At 39.8% G+C, this 19,392-nt stretch overlaps 1 protein-coding gene across 1 annotated transcript; it reads left to right on the plus strand.

The window, feature by feature from the left end:
* The first annotated feature begins 1,763 nt into the window (after nucleotides 1-1,763).
* LOC108878695 (apoptosis inducing factor mitochondria associated 3) lies at nucleotides 1,764-19,359 on the plus strand. Its single transcript, XM_018669639.2, has 20 exons — nucleotides 1,764-2,056; nucleotides 6,275-6,465; nucleotides 10,471-10,684; nucleotides 11,600-11,709; nucleotides 11,809-11,918; nucleotides 12,022-12,066; nucleotides 12,156-12,252; nucleotides 12,373-12,485; nucleotides 13,107-13,193; nucleotides 13,377-13,468; nucleotides 13,563-13,693; nucleotides 14,482-14,597; nucleotides 14,866-14,937; nucleotides 15,370-15,433; nucleotides 15,530-15,606; nucleotides 15,696-15,813; nucleotides 15,933-16,031; nucleotides 16,256-16,331; nucleotides 16,527-16,631; nucleotides 18,001-19,359. The coding sequence occupies exons 2-20, from the start codon at nucleotides 6,435-6,437 to the stop codon at nucleotides 18,041-18,043; spliced, it is 1,800 nt and encodes a 599-aa protein (XP_018525155.1). The 5' UTR covers nucleotides 1,764-2,056; nucleotides 6,275-6,434; the 3' UTR covers nucleotides 18,044-19,359.
* The last annotated feature ends 33 nt before the right edge of the window (nucleotides 19,360-19,392 follow it).

The raw sequence follows: 19,392 nt of genomic DNA on the forward strand, positions 1-19,392 counted from the left end.
GCTTGACTTTAGAGGTACAACTCATCACCCAAGTTAACAAGAGATGCATTCCAGTGCTGCTCCTCCTCTGTGTTGAATTTCGTTTCGGGGAGGGACTTGGCACCATCAGCTCCTCTTGGGTCCTTAATGCACAATTTGGCTTTGGTACACTACTGTACACTGTGATGATTAGAACTGATTAGGAACATTTGTGTCAGTTTTTTGGATTTCATAACAAATCAAGACATGATAACTGAATAAATTACTGAGATCAGTTTGTGTCACATCAAGCTGTCTAGGTTGTGTCTAGGTTGTGTCTAACATGCCCTGTCTGCCTAACTGGCACTGTTTAAATCTAATTAACAGTCAGCTTGACTCTCCCCCTAATAACTGTTGGCATTAATACCTTGGCAGGTTGTCAATTTCATATTTTGGCCTATGATAACGCTTGCTTCTCTCGCCTCTCTTAATCTTGGTTTATGGATGCCGCAGCTCCCTCTGGCCCCTGCAGAAGAGAGAGCCCCCTCACCCCCCCGGGAATTCAATTAAACTGAGTGATGTAAGGCGGCGTTCGCCTCGCACACGGGGGGAGAGTCTGATCAGTCATCTTGTTATACATGTGCGCACCACCCAACCCTGGCTTCCACTCAAACATGCTTTTACATGTGCTCCAACGCACGCAGAGAGCAACACAAACACAATGACACCGGGGGCACATGTGCACGTGTCAGCTGTCAGCACACTGTAGAAACACCCTCGCTCCATGTGGCCAGCAGAAATCTCTTTTATCTCATAAATCGCCATTGTTTTAATATCTTTCTTTTTATTTTTCGTTTGGACACATTAGCATTCTGAAAACAGTGTAAAGGTTTTCAGTGCTGAAGTCTGATGATCATCCTGTGTCAATGCTGTCATCATTTCCATAGAAATGAATCTGAGATTAAAAGGTGAATGACCTTGACCCAGCAGTTATTTAAAGGGGAAGCACAGTTGCTCCCACAGGGGGAGCATAAAGAATGGAAATATCTTGGGAGCTCATTTCTATAATACTCAGTATACCTTTTTAATCCTGCTCCACCCTACCCCCCCTCACTGAAACTGGGATTTACTGCACCAACTGCACTTTCACTCTTTCTCCCTCTGCCGCACACACTGAATGAAGTGCAGCACACACATACAGTAAGAGCTTTTTTAGTGTTTACAGCTTGCCTCAGTCTGAGGAGTAGTTTTTTTTTTTCTTCTTACGTCTCCTGGGGGGTCAGAATACAGTAAATGTCACAGTGGTGAGTTTTAACAATAACTGATACTTCTGCAGCAGCACAGGCATGCAGCACAATGCATGCACAGTAAGCAGGCAGTGTGATAAGTGGGCAGTCAGACCAGGCAGTGCAGTGGGGAGGGCAGCAAGGCTTTGATCAGGCTTAACTGGCAAGTCAGGTCTTTGACATCTGAAGGCGAGGCTGAAAGGATCTGACCAGAAAAGCAGCAGCCTTTAGCAAAGAGAGAGAGAGAGAGAGAGAGAGAGAGAGAGAGAGAGAGAGAGGGAGGGAGGGAGGGGTAGGAGGACGAGAGCAGGGAACGGTGAGGATTCATGCTGTGTTAGCATCCCCTCAGCAACTCCATCAATACTGCATACAGCTGAGAAACTGGCAAAGGTCCTCCGTGCTGCATTTGCAGGCTCGGCCAGCGCAAGAGAGCAACTCCCACGGCCAGTCGGTTCAGTCTGCTGCTGGAGGGGGGCTCTGCGAGGGGCAGTGCACACACACACACACACACACACACACACACCCTCACATACTCCCTCAAACACACACACACACACACACACACACACACACACACACACACATACACATACACACCAGAGCCTCTGCTGCATCAAGAGGCAGAAGAGGAGAGTGGAGGAGGGTACTGAGGGACACACACAGACTGGGAATACTCCAGTAGACAGAGCCAATCCCGGAGAGGGACAGGATTGTTGGGAGACTCATGTGCTAATATGCTACCGTGCTCCGCAGGGGAAGCTGAGCACCAGGGAGTTTGACAGGATCTCAGTGCACCTGCTCCATGCTCACTGGTAAGCTGATTTATTCCTTTTACAGTCGGGGAAATGTAGTTCTGTTATTATTACTTTTTTTAATATGGTGTGTTTGTGTGATGATGGCTTATTTCTTCAAGTGGATTTTGCCTGCATTGGTGCACTGTGGGCACATACAGTTCTTAGATGGAAGTTGTCTCAGATACCAGCACTCTTCCCTAAAGAAGCACATATTGTGGTGCATTATATTAACTGAAATCACTATACAGCAACACAGAGCCATGGTACATGACAGATTGTAATTATTGTATAAATTCTGATCAGTTCTGCTACACACTTACATGCTTCTACAGAGCTGGCCAAGTTTTTAATAGTCAGTATATTCCAGTAAGTCTTTAAAATGCTGAAAAAAAACAAAACAAATTAATGTCTCACAGCACATCTCAAATTGTATTGTGTGTGCGACAATACACAAAGCTGGTCAATAGCAGAGCTGTTGTATAGGAGCACAGCTCCTCTGTAGGGGTGTACACCCCTCTGTAAACCACATTTCTAGTTTTCCATGACATCATGGAGAGGTTATCGCTCAAAGCAGCAGCAAAATGAACCGATACTAGTCAGTATTAACACCATTGTTAACCAGCTTTAGCTTTAGAGACTAACACAACATACAGAAGTTTGGGTCAACTTGATGTACTTAAGCAACCTGTATTTAAGCTGCTTGATGAACTCCATTGTGTAAATCAGTAAACAATTCTGTGTGATGGTATTTGTTTTCTACGGCCATGTGGCATCAACAGAATGTATTATTCTATTCTATGCTTTGTTTGGAATAGAATAGAATAGAATAGAATAGAATAGAATAGAATAGAATAGAATAGGCTTTATTGTTTCTGAATTCCTCTTTAAGCTGAACTACTACCTGTAATCAAGTAAAAACACAGTTCATATGTGAGACATTATATTCCATCCTTTTCAAAGATTATTTGATAATTGAAATCTACACAATCCACACACTGTTTGGAACCACATGGAGCAGTTCTCACTTGTCCCAGTTTTGCCTCTTAACAAGGAAGTCAAAACCATCATTCAACTAAAAGCAAACAAATATTAACAACTTGGTGCAATCTTGGTCAAGAATGATGTGAATGAACTTTCTCACAATGTATGATTGTGTCACACACACTTGAGCCTCTTAATGGGGATTGCGGTAACTGTAATCCACTCTTTTTTCTTTTATAGTGTAAGACACGTAGGCAATGGAGTAATAGTAGAAGTCAGTCAAAAGCTTCTTGGCATTTCAAGGAACATCCTGGTGACTAGTTTGGCGTACATCTAACTTCAAACATGGCTTAGCTGGGAGACCTGCCTATCTCCCCCGTCCCTCCGGTCTCCTTCCATATTCAAAATAAGAAATGCAAAAATGCCAAAGATTAACAAAGTTTCACCCACTTGTCCATTGCATTGAATGCTTTGACAAGCCAACAGCAAGCAAAACAATTAACCACTAATGGCCTGTTAAGAGGGCGCTTTTGCTCAACAGCTGGTTTACGCAATCGGGGGATGATTCCAAGGGCTTATCTTGTGTTTCACAAACCAGGAGAACGTGTGAGCGAGGGAAGGAGGTGTGGTCAAATATTAAAGTGTTGTGAGCTCTTGTCCCTTATCAGCAGAGCCCTAATCGTTAACTACAGGTTAACATACCTACCAAGCAAGTGTTTGAATAAAACAGACATCACCAATTTGGATTGTAAGGAGGCGAATGAGGATCTAAGCCAGCAGCTCGACTTTAATTCAGGTGCTGCTGCCTGTATAAAGGAGGTAGTGCTGTGAGGTAACGTGTTGAACAGGAACTGATTAAATAGCCACTGCTTTGAATACATATGGATGTTGCAGCATCTGTTCCTCCTCTGCTGATGTTTCTTAGTGAGGATCAGGTTTGTTTCTGGCTTTGGGGAATACAGGCTATTTGCTGTATGTTTGCATTTCAGAGCAGGGAGGTCTATTGCTGTGAGAGGAGGCTCTTTCAAAGAAATAAAATAAAACGAATGATGTCCACTTTTGACGAGTGCTCATCTTTGCAGAACAATAAAATCAGCTTTTGTGTTTATAGAAGAAGTTTTGTTGAAGGTCGAGTCCAGTTTTGAGTGACGGATGAGACCATCAGAGCAGCAGCCGCTTTGCTGCTTCCCCCCACCCCACCCCCTCAGCCTGTTTATAGACTGGCCTGCTAGCCACAAACCAGGAGCTGCATTTTACTAATTCTCCCCTCCAACATTCCAGTAACAGGTATTACATTTGTAGGGAAGTGAGTGAAACTGACAGCTTGTTTGCAGGCAGGATTATTAGCACTGCTTGGGGACAGGCCCAACAGTGAGAGAGCGGGATCTGCGTCATATGTTGTGAGGACCAAATCTGCTTAACCTACTTTAGTTTTGCACAAAATATCTTGGACTCGCTGGAAACTCCAGGATGGCAGCTCTTTTGCGATCCAATTTGTTATTCATCAAATTTTCAGTGGTGACAAATTATTAAAGGAGGCAACATGTGAGGGAGAGGTAGACGTCTTCATGATCATACAACATTTCTCTGAGCAGAAAGTGATTTAATGTGTTGCTCTGTGTATTTAGTGAAACACACAACATCAAAGGCTCTGCTGTGTTAGCATGGCTGTTAACTAAATGCAGGCAAATAAATGTAAGTGCTTGGCACAGAGATTTGGATGAATAGTGCAGGAATTCAATCCAAAAAGAGGCTTTTCTGCTTGTGGGTGATGCTCAGTTTGCTAAATCTGACAATGTATCAAATTATGACTGGCTTTAAAATGTTTTTGTACTACATTTTGACATATTAGTTTCAGCAATAACTAGTTCACTGACACATCTCAAACAAAGCTAGATTTATCTACTTTAAATGCAATTAGATAATTTATTTAAGTGGCTACCAACTCAGGGGTCACATCTCTCCACAGGGTCACAAGATACTCAAGATAGTGAAATATTACATAATAATAAGAGTAACCAGTTATATACATGAAAACATTATGGGAGGTTTGGATGGGAAATGTCTCTGGTGGAATTGTTAATATCTCATAGACACCTGAGATGTGACAAGGAGCCCCAACTACACGTAGCTTTTTGTTAAGAGGTCATAGGTCAAAAAGGGTGGGATCACTGATTTAATTTTTGACAATGTGTTGATATTTTGTAAACTCATGTATCATCATCATTTCAAACCTAAAATCTTAATCTGCAAAGTCACCAGTGACTAGTAAGTTCTGTACTTTCCTGAAATGTGGTGGAATACAAATATAAAATTGCATAAAATGAGTATATTTAATAAAAGTACATGTCCCTCAATATTGTACTTACACAGTGCTTGAGTAAATGTACATAGTTACTTTCACCCACTCCAAACAAATACAACAACTAAATCTCAGCTGCAGTGTTGTGGCCAGTCAGAGGAGATCTTTCCATTTCTCATTTGTTCTCAGGAACTTTCTCTAAGCAGCGCTCCATTCAACACTGAACACTTTTTTTTCTCTGAAGTTCAAGGACATTAAGATGTGCTCAGAATATCAAGCAGTCCTTTTGGTTGTACCTCAAAAGGATAATTTGGTGATGGATTGCACCATGTTGAGTGTTACACCTGCCATCCCCGCGTCTGCTCAGATTCATAGCAGTCAGTGCTCTGTGAGTAACTAACTACTGTATAAGTGGGTGAAATACCAGAGCTGGCAGAAATGTGAGGGCAACGTGGCAACAAAACAAGGGGGATTTTGAAACTCAAGGGGCCCCTGCTTCCCTTTAAAGCGCAGTGTGACGAGAAAGTTAATAGGTGTCGGAGTGTTGTTAATATTTAACTGTTTCCAATGCAATATGCATGAACAAAGGTAACAGTGTGTGTGTGGAAATGTTCCTAATTAACACAACTACTTCCTTTTTACAAGCACTAACATGTTACATAGACACACACAGAGAAAATAGTTTGACTAGCCCTCCTCAGCACTTGAATTCAGACTCTTAACAACAACACAAACACAACCGGTGACTATGACTGATTACGAGAATTAGGAGAATAAAAAGCATAGAGATTAATAGGGACCAAACATTTTTACACCTGTTATATGATGACAACACTATTCATCCTGTAATCAGACTTTTCACTTTTCACGTAAACCATTGAGCAACAGCAGTGTGACGTGTGTGTGTGTGTCAGTGTGTCTTGTTGACAACGTCGTTTCCTCCGTCCATGCAGATTATGTGGAGGAGCTGACGTGTGCGATGGCCAGCTTGGACCTGCAGGTTCTCACACACACAGTTCTGTGTTATCATTACCTCCCGACCAAGCAGCCCAGCCCGAGGATCTGACCGCACCTCCCCTCCCTCTCCCCCCCTCCCTCAATCCTGGGCCCACCATGGGAGGATGCTTCTCCAAACCCAAACCAGGTAACCAGGACATCCTCCAACACTCACTCTCTCTCTCTCTCTTTCTCTCCCCCCAGTTATTTTAGTCTGAGAGAAAACATACACCAAACAAGCACCATAACAGCTCATGAAGGTGAGGAAAAACAAGTGTTTCTAGAGTATTCTCACTCTGATGCTGTAATACAACAGACCGTAATGTTAAAATGTTGTTAAAATAGGCTGAGACACGTCTGTGGTAATTAGGGTAATTAGTTTTCCTGTGCTGTTGTGGTAGTGGATTGCGTAACACTAAGTGTTGTTTTGTCAACCCTGTACATAGTATTCTGTTGTTAGTATTTCCAGTAAGGCTGGCCAATGTGTTTGAAATAATTCAGAGAATATTATTGAGAATATTATTGAGGCTGCTTCTTTTTACTGATATATATCACAGTATGAAAATGTCTGCAAAACCACTTTAAAAAAGTACTATTTAGACATAAAACACATCAATTCATTTTGTTCATCTTACATAATCCAAATCATCAATTTAGACAACAAACATTTGCAGAATCACACTGTGAGTCCCCACTAGCCAATGATAACAGTGATTGATCAACAAACCCTGATTTACAGCACTCTGTGCAGCTGGAAATTTATTTGAGATTACATTTTCAAGAAATGAACCCGGACAGCACTGGATACTGCCTATAGATGAATATTTACGTCTGATGATCATGTCAAATATGTAGAATGCTGAGGGGTCAATGTGGTTTGAAAAAGTGGCCTCTCTTACAAATCTACCCTGTAGCTGTTCTAAAGAAAGGTGTCATTCACTAACATGATAGTACATACAGTAGTCTTAAAGATGAGGTACAGCAACATATAGCTGTGATTTTGTGTATTGATTTTACCAGTCAGGAAATCTGGCTGATGACACATGTTCACTGTGAAGAGATCAGTGTGTTTTCAAAAATATATTTAGGGACAGTTTGTTCAGTTTGAGTCATTCTCAGAGCTACCTACTGCATCCAAATCCTGTTATACATGTCCTCTCAGCCTCCTCTGTTTGCTCTATAGTGTTTCGTGTGGGAGGAATTTTAATGCTCTGTGTGGCATCTTTGGTCAAGAGGATTACATACTGAGACACGAATATCAAATTTTGACACTGTGTGTGTGTATCCATTTCAGTGTTAGCATGGCTAGGAGATTAGCCATCATGCTTCACTGCAGTCTTGCAGGTGGTAATCACACGCTGTGCTTCATGTTCGGCTGTGGTCAGACGCAAAACCCCTGAGATCAAATCATTTGTGCGGAGCATCACGAGGAGGTGAAGTGAGAAAGATGAAGGACAAGATGTCTGTATACAAATGACAGAACAGAGGCTGCTGACTGTCAGGCCTATGAGGTCTAATTAGTCGGTGTCTATCACAGTGTGACCTTCAGCTACTAACAGCCTGTGACAAATTAAACTTAACAGGTGTATCTATTAAGATGGTCTTCCACACAGTGGGAAGGACACAAAGAATCTGTGCATAGGGATGAATTCTGAAACGAGCCATTAGCACAAACAGTGCTTTACTTTACCATAAATGTGCTTTACCATAATCCCTGGAGGAGCAGCTGTAAAGGTTTACAGTATTGACTATTAGTACTATTACAGTATTGAGAAAATAAAGTAAGCCTTGATTTATGGTTTACTATTGTGTGAGGAGAGACCTTAGGAATGTTCAGAATCAATTCTCAGACTATTATAAACCCAATTGTTGAATGTAAAGCCATTTTTATCTTGCCCTGTATTTTTTTAAGAAAAGAAAAAAAAAATCTAAACCCATTACCAGTTTATTAGGTACACCTAGTTAAAACTAATGTAGTCTAATACAACAACCCTGTAATAAATCCTACCTTCATAAAGGCTATTATGTTCAGTTTGTGTTTAAACTGAGTGATTCCACTTTATGTTCAGTCCAGTGGATGTTGTTTATGACGCTTTTGAACTGTGCTGGATCATACAGAGAGGTGCTTCATATAAATGGACATAATATTAGAATTGGAGTTGAAGTTGAATCAACACCTCTCTAAAAGAGTTTAAAAAAAAACTGAACATGAAAACCTTCATGTCACTAGGATTTATTGCAGGACTGTTGTATTAGTGAAGGTATATCTCTATTTACATAAACATACACACATATCAAAATGTTTTTTAGATAATATTCTATGGCTTAACAAAGATTTTTTATGTAGCTTTGCCAAACCAGGAGAGATGTGGTGAACAGAGCTGGCCACAGTCTTCTAAAAATGGAGACAACAGACTCATTCTTATTGTGAATCATTTTATAATTTTTCTAGGTTTTATGATTATTTGGACAAGGGAGGACATGGCAGTCACTGATCCATGGCTGAAGTCACTTACATGTTCAATTCATAGTTAAAAAGCATATATTTAACTTTCCATAAAAAATATAAAAGCATCCTGTTCTGAGACCTTAAATCAAAGTGCCAAGTATAAATGTGATAACTCCCACTGAATATACAGTAAATATTATGTAGTCACTGTATAGATTTATGTGTAAGTGGGAGTGAATTGGCTCTGTGACGGGATCTATGAGGGAGGGGGAGTTTGTAGACATGGCACCTTGCCCTCTTCATTTGCATAAAAATGTGAAGATGTGTAGAAAGGTTAGGAATACTGTGAAATTATTCATGAGGATCACAAAATCAAGTAAATAAATGCATATTGTGGCTCTCACAGCAGAAAAGATTAAAATAAAAGCATTACAGGAAATATTTTTGAACCAGACAACCTTTTAGTCTTGATCAAATGAAGTAGTCATTGTGGTGATGTCCCATTTAGCTGCGGATATTACAGCAGCGTTGCGTCTAGAGATTCTCTTCAGCTATGGAAAGCTTTCTCTTTCTTTTCTCCTGCAATTGCACTCACTATTATGATTTTCCATTGATTTTAATTAAGACTTGCTCAGCAGGAGAAAATTCCAGCCAGATTACTGTGTAAGAACCGGATGATCAGCACATTTTTCCAGCCCAACAGATAAAGCCTGCTGCAGTGAAAAAGGAGTTACACAACCATTTCTTAATGTTCAGAAATATAAAGCCAACAGCGGCGCATCACATGTCATCAAAGGAAACTGAATGTCTCCCAAAAGACAGATTAATATGCTCCACTCAGTTATAGTCTGTTTTCTTGACTGTCTGTAGGAAAGCGGTAACACTGAAAATGTTTACAAAACACTGCAGGTTTTAGCTCTACTTGAATGTTTTGTTTGTTTTTTTTTATGTTTATGTCAGTTTCTTTCATGGAAATCTCTATTTATGGGAATTATGACTGCATTTAAGGCATCATCATCCTGTCCAAGTCATATTTTCCAACTTAGTAAATTAATCACAGGAAGGACTGTATGATTTGTTTAAAATTGTCTCAATTTTTTGTGGATTTTCCGTATCACAAAATTGGTAAAACTAATATGAATAGCAACGGTACTGAAGTATGTCTGTCACTGCTCTGCATAGGAATGAACTGACTGATTTCCTACTGTTTAGAGAACAGTTCTAGTGTGTTTTTAATGCTATTTAGAAAACCTAGATTTATGTTGAATGTTGGACAATTGAGTGATAGCTGTAATTACGAGAAGTAAGAAAAAAAAGAAAACAAATGAAAAAGGGAAATGAAAAGAATACAAGGTTGTCCTTACACCATTCTCCCTTCACCTGCCTCCTGCTTTCATTTGTTTCAGTTGTGGAGTTGTCAGACTCAATTTGTCCCAAAGCCGTAGACGTCTCTCTTGGCCGAGAGGCAAATTACTCTTCTAAATCACTGGAGAAGGATAGTAATAAAATAACAGGACAGGTACATGGGAATGATGGAATGCAATCCACTGGTGATTGATAGCAAATATTACTTCAATAGATTTCTATTTGCAGGCTTTACACCATTATTTTACTGTCAATATTGCTTTGAGAAATTGTGATTTTGTTTGTGTTCAGGCGTGAGTTTCAAACATTTTCTAAATGAGATGTGTCTTTGTTGTACAGTTGAAGTTAAAGTGGAACTCTCTCTCCTGGAAAAAGAAAAAGAGGTGGATGGGCTGTCACCTAATGGTAAAGCGAGTCCTTTTGCTGACTGCAGACCGAATGGGGCCCTGGGACACGGCTCTGATGACGACTCCACCCCACTCCCCCCCTACCACAAACCACGGGACTATGTGGAGGCCTCAGTCTGTCATGTTAAAGACCTGGAAAATGGACAGTAAGAATACAAAAATACAACATTTTTTAATCAGTACAACTGAAGCTCAGTCACAGACACACACACACACACACACACACACACACATGTGCAGAGGTAAAGAAACTGTGATCAACATATTAGAGTGAATTGAACCTCAAGAATCCAGACAGTTATATGCACATCTTGTAAAGGAACAGTTCACACAAAAACACAAACTTTTTTTTTTTATTAGAGATGCATCAGTATTGCAGCACAGAAATACTAATATGTTTGCATTATTTTAGAAACACTGGCAGGATTACATAGTTTGTCCAGCAGTCCAGTCTATCTTAAAGCAACACTAGCAACCACCAGTGACAATTATGGGATAATACTAAAAACTAAAACTTACTGTAACAGTAGCACAAGTAGAGAGGTGCCATTAAGTCAGTGAACTCAGTCAGTCTAAGTAAAATGTTCTAACATTAGCCACCATAAGTGACTGGTCATACCAGACCAAGTACGGCTGTGGCAGCAAAACCTTTGAGTGTGTTTAACTAAACAAGGGTGAGTTCTATTGCTAATGAATCCAATTTTTAATTTGCAAGAGGAAGATTGAGCCATTTCCTTTGTCAGAAGTTTCAGTCTTGCTTTAATGGTCGTTATTCAACCAACTGGGCCACTTTGGCCAGAACATATGATTATTTTCATAATTGTCATTTTAGTGTTTTGGGTGAACTGTCCCTTTAAGTTTTGATTCATTGTTGCCACCAGAGCGCAGCTTAGATAGATAAATATTTTTGCTACTCTGCAGAAGGTAAGTTGTAGTTGTGGTCTTGATGGATCCTTGCTGTGTTTTACAAAGTAAAATTTTTTCCTGGTTGTTTTTCTACTGTCAAAACAGACTTTGTGTGTTTCACTGAATTCACAGACACTTCTTTGTGTGTTTGACAGGATGCGAGAGGTTGACCTGGGAAGTGGCAGAGCTCTGTTGATCAAAGAACACGGAGAGTTCTCAGCCATGGGCCACAAGTGTCCACATTATGGAGCACCCCTGGTCAAAGGTAAGTACTATGTTGTCAGTTATTATTTTAATATTGTTAATATACTTATTAACATACCATCATACTTTTGACATACCTGTCCATTTTCCTTAACTCCAGGTGTGCTATCAAAAGGACACGTGCGCTGTCCCTGGCATGGCGCCTGTTTCAACATTGCAACGGGAGACATCGAGGACTTCCCTGGTCTGGACAGCCTGCCTACCTTCCAGGTGACCTTCCCCGCTGGTGCTGTCTGTTAACACATTCCCTGCCTTATCATGTCTCTAAGCACCGTCAAAAAGTGTACACATCGCTCATGTCTGTTTGCTCCAGGTCAGAGTTGAAAAGGACAAGGTGATCATTCGTGCAAACAAGCAGGTAATAAGGCAAAGAATGTGGAGAATTTATGCAGGGAAGTAAACGGACCACCTGATTGACCTGAGATCTTTTTTAAAAAACGTTTCCAGGCTCTTCAGTCACAGAAAAGGTCAAAGCCGATGGCTCGATGTTCAGCAGTCATTAACTCCAGCACTGGCTTCAGCCACGTTCTCATTATTGGCTCAGGTTGGTGTGTTTTTGTCATTTATTTCCACAACAAGGAAGCAGCTCTGTTTGTTTAATATCTCACAGCTTCACTTCACTTCAGGATTTTCTTTTTTGGTAAACTGGTGAATGTGTTTTCAGGTCCGGCAGGTCTGGTGTGTGCAGAGACACTGAGGCAGGAGGGCTTCACCGATCGCATCGTCATGTGCACCATGGACAGACATCCTCCCTATGACAGGCCTAAACTGAGTAAGGTTTGTACACAGACCCCGACCACTTAAAAGCCGAGACAAAACCGGCTTTGCCAAGAAAGTTATGTAGCAGACTGCAGAGGTGCTGCTTCGGTCAGTGGTGCTAAAACAGGACCTCTTTGGGGAACAGCTACACACTTCACAGCAGCAAAGCTTTGAAGAAAGTGGTTTGTGTAGAGGTAAACAGACATCAGTAGATCAGAAAGAATCTGACTTTCCACTTGGATAAAAGGCAAGACTAAAAGGCTGTTTGACATATTTGACATCATAATCACAGATTATTATTATTACCTGGCTGCTTATAGTTTCCTACATGTCAAATGATGAATTGCATGGACTCAGCAAATATCTGACACAAAGCACTCCCACCACAAGGTCCACTCAGTGCCTCCTCTGGAGCTTTCGATCATATCATATAAGTGATCTTCCTCAGCAGATGGGGTTCCCCACTCAGTGTTCATGGATATATAATATAGATATTCAAAGTTCCCATTTCTTCTGAGTACTTAAAGAACTCCTCATTAATGTTTTCTTAAGATGGAAACTTCAGGCTTGACTTTGCTTGAAACAGCAGTTGACTTGTTTTTTAAGTGATGTACTCAGCACTAACTTGCTAACCCTCAGTCCCTAGACAGCACAGCAGAGCAGCTGAGATTGCGCTCCATGGACTTCCTGCAGGAACACGACATTGAACTGCTCACAGAGAAAGAGGTGAGAGGTGGTTAAGACTGATCCATGATGGTGAATGATATATGAACATTAATAGTAAATGGCATAGCCTACTTACTTATTTCATTAGATCAAAATTAAGGGCAGTTTTTTTATACTTTTTACTCTGAAATGTGAACAAAAATCCAACTTGTATGACTTATAACTCTACCATGTTTGTTTTAGGCTGTGGCAATAGATGTGAAAACACGATCTGTGACCTTTGAAGATGGCTTGAGGATGGAGTACAGGAAACTCTTTATTGCTACAGGAAGCAAGTAAGGAAATACTTTTATTTTGCTTGATAACAAAGCAACTGGGATCACACAATTATGAACTGACACCTGATTGCTTCCACTTCCTGCTTGACAGACCCAAACCAATGAACTACAAAGGCAAAGACGTCAGGAACGTGTTTCACCTCAGGACGCCTGAGGATGCTAACAGCATAGCGAGACTGGCAAACAACAAGAACGCTGTGATTGTGGGAACATCATTTGTTGGTGAGAAAAGACACGTTTATGAGCAGCAAGAAAGTGAGTTACTGAAGTGTTACAACACCATGAACTACCAGAACAGTTTGCCTTGACAGTTTTGCATGTGTCTCAAACTCTACTGGAGTTTCAAAAACTTCAAATGTATAAATTCTGGGTGTAGTACTCCTAATTACAGTGTAGTCAGTGTCAGAGTAACCTTTAAGAGCAACTCCCAGACGTGATGAATCATATGGATTAACATTCAACCAGAGACAAGAATTTACCTTGAATTTTCTCCACTGCTTAAGAAAAATCTTACATCTGTAATTTACTTTTTATTTGTCTGAAATGTCTCATATATCTGTGGAAATAGCCAACAATCTAATATACAGTATTTATAATATAAATATAGAGATTGGGATGAAAATTTTCTTTTAAAAAAAGGCTTAAAACAAAAAGAGAAACAAACTGCAACAGGAGAGAAAATCTGCTGATAGTAGAGCAGTTACATCAGAGAAACTATTTTGTGCAGTCACCCCACTGGGATCTACTCTCAGCAAACACAGGAGAGATCTCTTTCTCAAAATTTTCCTTGGATTCTTAAATTTGAAAATAGGAGTGGAAATGACTGATTTTTAATTGCACTTTTAATAATTTGATCAATACAAGAGCTGGTGACTGCAAAGGCCATTAACGCATGATTTGCATCATTTTCATTGTTATTAAAGTAGTCATAGATACACAGACAGACAGATAGATTAGATAGATAGAATAAAACTACAACATATATTAACTACTTTTTGTTGTGTTTGCAGGTATGGAGGTGGCTGCAGCTCTAACTGACAAGGCCCACTCAGTCTCCATCATCGGGATTGAGTCTGTCCCCTTTAAAAAAGCTCTCGGGGAGAAAGTAGGGAAAGCCATAATGAAGGTAGGGACGCTCTCATGGGAAATCAAGCTTTTCAGAATGTGAAGCACCTCCACAATACCATCATCAGCACTCTTCCTGAGAGAAAAAAAAACTTACTAGTTTAAATGCAAATCGTGTTTGTGTGGTCAATACCGCAGCAGCCACAAAGAGGAGTGTAAACCTTCTCATTAGCAGTGATTGATCATGCAAACACGTGGAAATTCAGCCATGAATTCTCCCTTTTTTTTTGGTTTGTTTACTGTGACTGTGGCGTGTTTTGTCTTTGCAGCTGTTTGAGGCAAACAGGGTGAAGTTCTACATGCTCAACGAGGTGTCAGAGATGATTGGCCATCATGGACAGGTATTCAGAAAGTGAGAGAAACAGCATGACATGATGCTCGGAAGCACTATCCTCTCCTGTGTTTAATATACGATGAAGATGAGTCAGCTAAGAAACACAAGAGTATTGACTAAAATTAAAGCTTTTTGAAATGTGTGCCAACTTTAAATCCACTGAAAGGATTTTGTCTATAACAGTGATGGGCTTTTGATTCACATGCTTCAAAGCTAAGGTGTAATTTTGGTCACAGTGTGATTGGTGCACCATAAAAGTGACACCACACCTAAGAACGGGACTGAAGTCTCTCATGTGAAATGACCTCAATAGGTCTACCATTAGCAGAAAATTGTGTTCACTGTTTGCAGGACCTTAACTTATTTTACAGCACCTTTAAAAGCCATCTCCACTTTGTGCTCTCCAGGTCATAAGAGTTTTGTTTTTCCTGTTACACAGCTCAAAGAGGTGGTACTGAAGAGTGGAAAAGTCCTGCGAGCAGATGTGTGTGTCATCGGCGCAGGTGATGTCCGACGTGATGTAAAATGTACCTTTGATGACTTTTAGTTTGTGTTTCCACATTAACCCTGATTTCTTTCACGAATCTCCTCTGCCGCAGGAAGTGTTCCTGCAACAGGCTTCCTGAAACAGAGTGGCCTTCACATGGACTCCAAGGGCTTCATCACTGTCAACAAGGTGCTCTGCAAAGTGTTTTGCACAACTAAAGCTGCAAATAAAATGTGTTCTTGTCCCATTTTGTTAATTGTTCAAACGTTCTATCCCAGATGATGCAGACAAATGTTGATGGGGTCTTTGCTGGAGGAGACGTGGTGATGTTTCCTTTCCCACCACGGAACAACAAGAAGGTGAACATCCCTCACTGGCAAATGGCTCATGTACACGGTGAGTGTGTTATCTCTTGATACTGACTACATATCTAAGGCTGCTATAATTTACTGTAGTGGTGATGTACATGCTTAAAGACAAGCATGTAAATGTTATGTTTTCAAACTTACTGACAGGAAGGGTGGCGGCTCTCAGCATGATGGGCCGAGCCACTGAGATCAAAACTGTGCCTTACTTCTGGTCAGCCATGTTTGGGAAGACCATACGCTATGCAGGTAGGTAGGACCTCCCATCTCCCAGAATGTTTGCTTTTCGCCTGAGATTTTATCAGTGTTATAAGGCAGACATGCTGTGAGAGGTTGAAAAGTGGCTGAATTGTGCTGAGAGGTGTTGTTACTACACTGCCATCTAGCTGTAAAATCAGAAAAATACCAGAAAAATAAAGACCTAAACCAGGAAGTAAACCTGAATTGGATTGTTTTTCTTTCCATTTGTCAAGGTTATGGTGATGGATTTGATGATGTCATTATACAAGGAGATCTGGATGAACTGAGATTTGTAGCATTTTATACCAGGTAAAATTTATTTACTATCAATTCTTTGCTCATTTTTCATAACCTAAATACCCTGGATATGTAAAACAAATCCACGTTCATTCTTGATATGTTATTTTCTAACTGTATTTGTGGACTAACTGTATTCTTTTATTGTGAGTGTTGACCTCATTTAATGATAGTTTCTCATTGTTTCTTCCTCTGGTCCATCCATAGGAGTGAGGAGGTGGTCGCTGTTGCCAGCATGAACTATGATCCCATTGTATCCCGAGTGGCAGAGGTCTTAGGGTCCGGAAAGACGATTAAGAAACGAGACGTGGAGTAAGTCTGCTTCCAAGACTTAAATCTGGTCACGGTTACAATAGCTGTTATGTTCTTTAGGTTTATCAGGTTTTTACTGTGAAGAAAAACATGACAAATGTTATAACTCTGACAGGAGCTTGTGACTTTAATCACATGGAAAGTATTATACAAGTCAGTAAGTTGGCTTATTGTTAAAAGACTTCAGAGTCCTGCAAAAACAATAACAGCGTATGTTTTTTTTTGCATGCCTAACTAATACAGTAACACTTTATTTTATGGGTCACATAATGTCACCATCTCTGTAAATATTTCTTGGAAAATGTCATTTAGTATGAATTACAGGAAAAATAATAGACAGAAGTAGACAAACAGATGAAGTTCAGTGAGTATATTAGGTACCTAACAATTTATTTGTCTTTTTAAGTAAGAGCCAAGAAGTTATACAGTATTTATATTATTGTGTAGTTTATAATCTGTCATTAACTTTTAAAGGAAGTGCTGGTAACACTTTACTTCAACCCCTCAACTGAGTATTTATAAGCAGATATAAACAACACACTGTAACATAGTTTAATATAATACAGTAAACATTATTAATTTGTATCAACAATTTTACCTTCTACTATTATGTGTCCTGAACAGGTGTGTAAACTGTAAATAAATGATAAATAGCAATGACAATGTAGTTGTAATCATAATTAATAATATTTAATTGCACATATATTATAGATCATTTAATCATTTAACTGTTTATTCATAAGTACAAACACAGACAATGTTAAAGCATTTAAAGTGTTAAAGCTGTTGAGATAAAGTGTTGCATCTCCCTATTTGCTGAATCACTTGCCTGAAGACATATCAGAAGTTTTTGCATGTTCAGCTGATTTGCTGTGCACTGACTAAAAGATTTTCTTTTCTTGCTCTGCCAGGAGTTAATTGTAATGAATACATTTTCTCTATAATTAGTACCAAATCACATCATCTTTTCAAAGAAACCTTTTAATAGTTTACACATCAGTTCCTTGACTATTACATTAGAATATTATTACCTAATTGAACCTGTGAAATAAAGTGTTACGACATAATAATGTTATTGTATTGTTATGACTGCACTTCAGTGTTGTTGTTGATACATTTCTGTCTGTTGTGTTGCTCTGTTTTTGGTCTAATTTGACTGTAGTGTTCTTCATGTTTTCCATGTCTTTCATTTCTAATAATGCAAACCAAAAAAAATGAAGGATGTTAGCACGACTCGGCAAGTACGGAAAAATACAAGCTTTTCCTCTTTTCCATTTCACTCATAATGACCACATGCAGGGAGCTGTCACTTATCGACTCCATAAACATGCATGTGTATGTGTCTCAGGGCTGTTTTTGTGTGTTGCAGGACTGGAGACATTTCTTGGTTGATTGACAAAGGCTCTCAATGACCTCACATCTGAAGGTTCCTAAAAGGACAGACCCACAAGTCCACTGGACACCTCAATACGGACACTTATGGTGCTGAGACACTGAGCAGCTATCCCGGTCTGGACACACACTCTCTCTCTCCCTCACACACACACACACAAACACATACTGGGGACAGGGCCGTGTCTGTTTGAGACACTTCCCTGAGGACGACACTGAAACTTGCTTTTGTTCCTGAGAGACACTTTAATGTGACAGAAGGAGCCATACACGGTCTGAATACACTGAACCACTGTGTTGGCAGGTCTTTAATGATCATGTTGTCATGTTTCACAACAAAGCAATACTGGATTCAGCCTCTGTGCTGCCGCAAGATGTATCTACCTGTACACTTTGTTTATAAGAAGCCAGGGACGGGCATTGGCATTTTTTGTACAAATAACATTGTATATAGCTATAATCCTGAATGCACTGTAACAACATAAGAACATACAATTTGAACTGAATTTTTCTAAGTTTTAAATAACAGATTTGGTTGTATGCTCGCATACAGACCTTTGATCTGCATGGTATAACTTACTATAACAGGAGTTTTTTTGTTTTTTTTTAAATCAAGCCCCAAAAAACAGAGATATTTCAATGTAGATGCATCAGCAAACAAAGCTTAAATCTGCAACAAGACAAACTGCATAATCACTTCAGCAGAGCCCTGAATGCAGCTTTAACTGACTCACTAACACACACACACACACACACACACACGCAGCTTTAATTTGTGATGAATAACAATGTTTAGGATTACAACATACCTCTTCTTATTGGTTGCCTTGCTAGTAGATTGCACAAATGAAATTCTAATCATACTTTGATTATACACTAGTGCTTGCACAATAGATTCATGTATTTTCTAACAAACAGATATAACTCCTTTAGACAAATCCAGTAGTAGCTTAAGGGTATTTTTGATTGCTGTCACCTCCATAGGGACATGACTTGTTACTAACTCAGGGAACTGAGGTTCGTGGCCTGGGCATACTGGGATTACTCGTCCTTCTGCAAGCAGAGATGAATTTGTTGCTTTAATATATTTTTTCCCAGTTATTGTAATTTCACTGGTTCTTTCATTTTCATTCAGAAATGCTTGTAACGTGCTTAGGGATATAAAGTGGATGCTTGATTACACCCCGGTGTGCTGACGATCCCAAAATACTTGAGCCCTGACACAGCGTTTCCAAAAGCATTGTTCTTCCTACAGAGACGCCTGGAATGGCATTTTTATAACTAAAACTTTGAAATAAAAGTCTTCCAACAATAACCACTGCGTTATAAAATAATTCAGCATCCCTATTACTTCATCTGTTGTTTGTGT

The sequence above is a fragment of the Lates calcarifer genome, linkage group LG13, assembly GCF_001640805.2.
Source record: "Lates calcarifer isolate ASB-BC8 linkage group LG13, TLL_Latcal_v3, whole genome shotgun sequence".
Classification (NCBI taxonomy): Eukaryota; Metazoa; Chordata; class Actinopteri; family Centropomidae; genus Lates; species Lates calcarifer.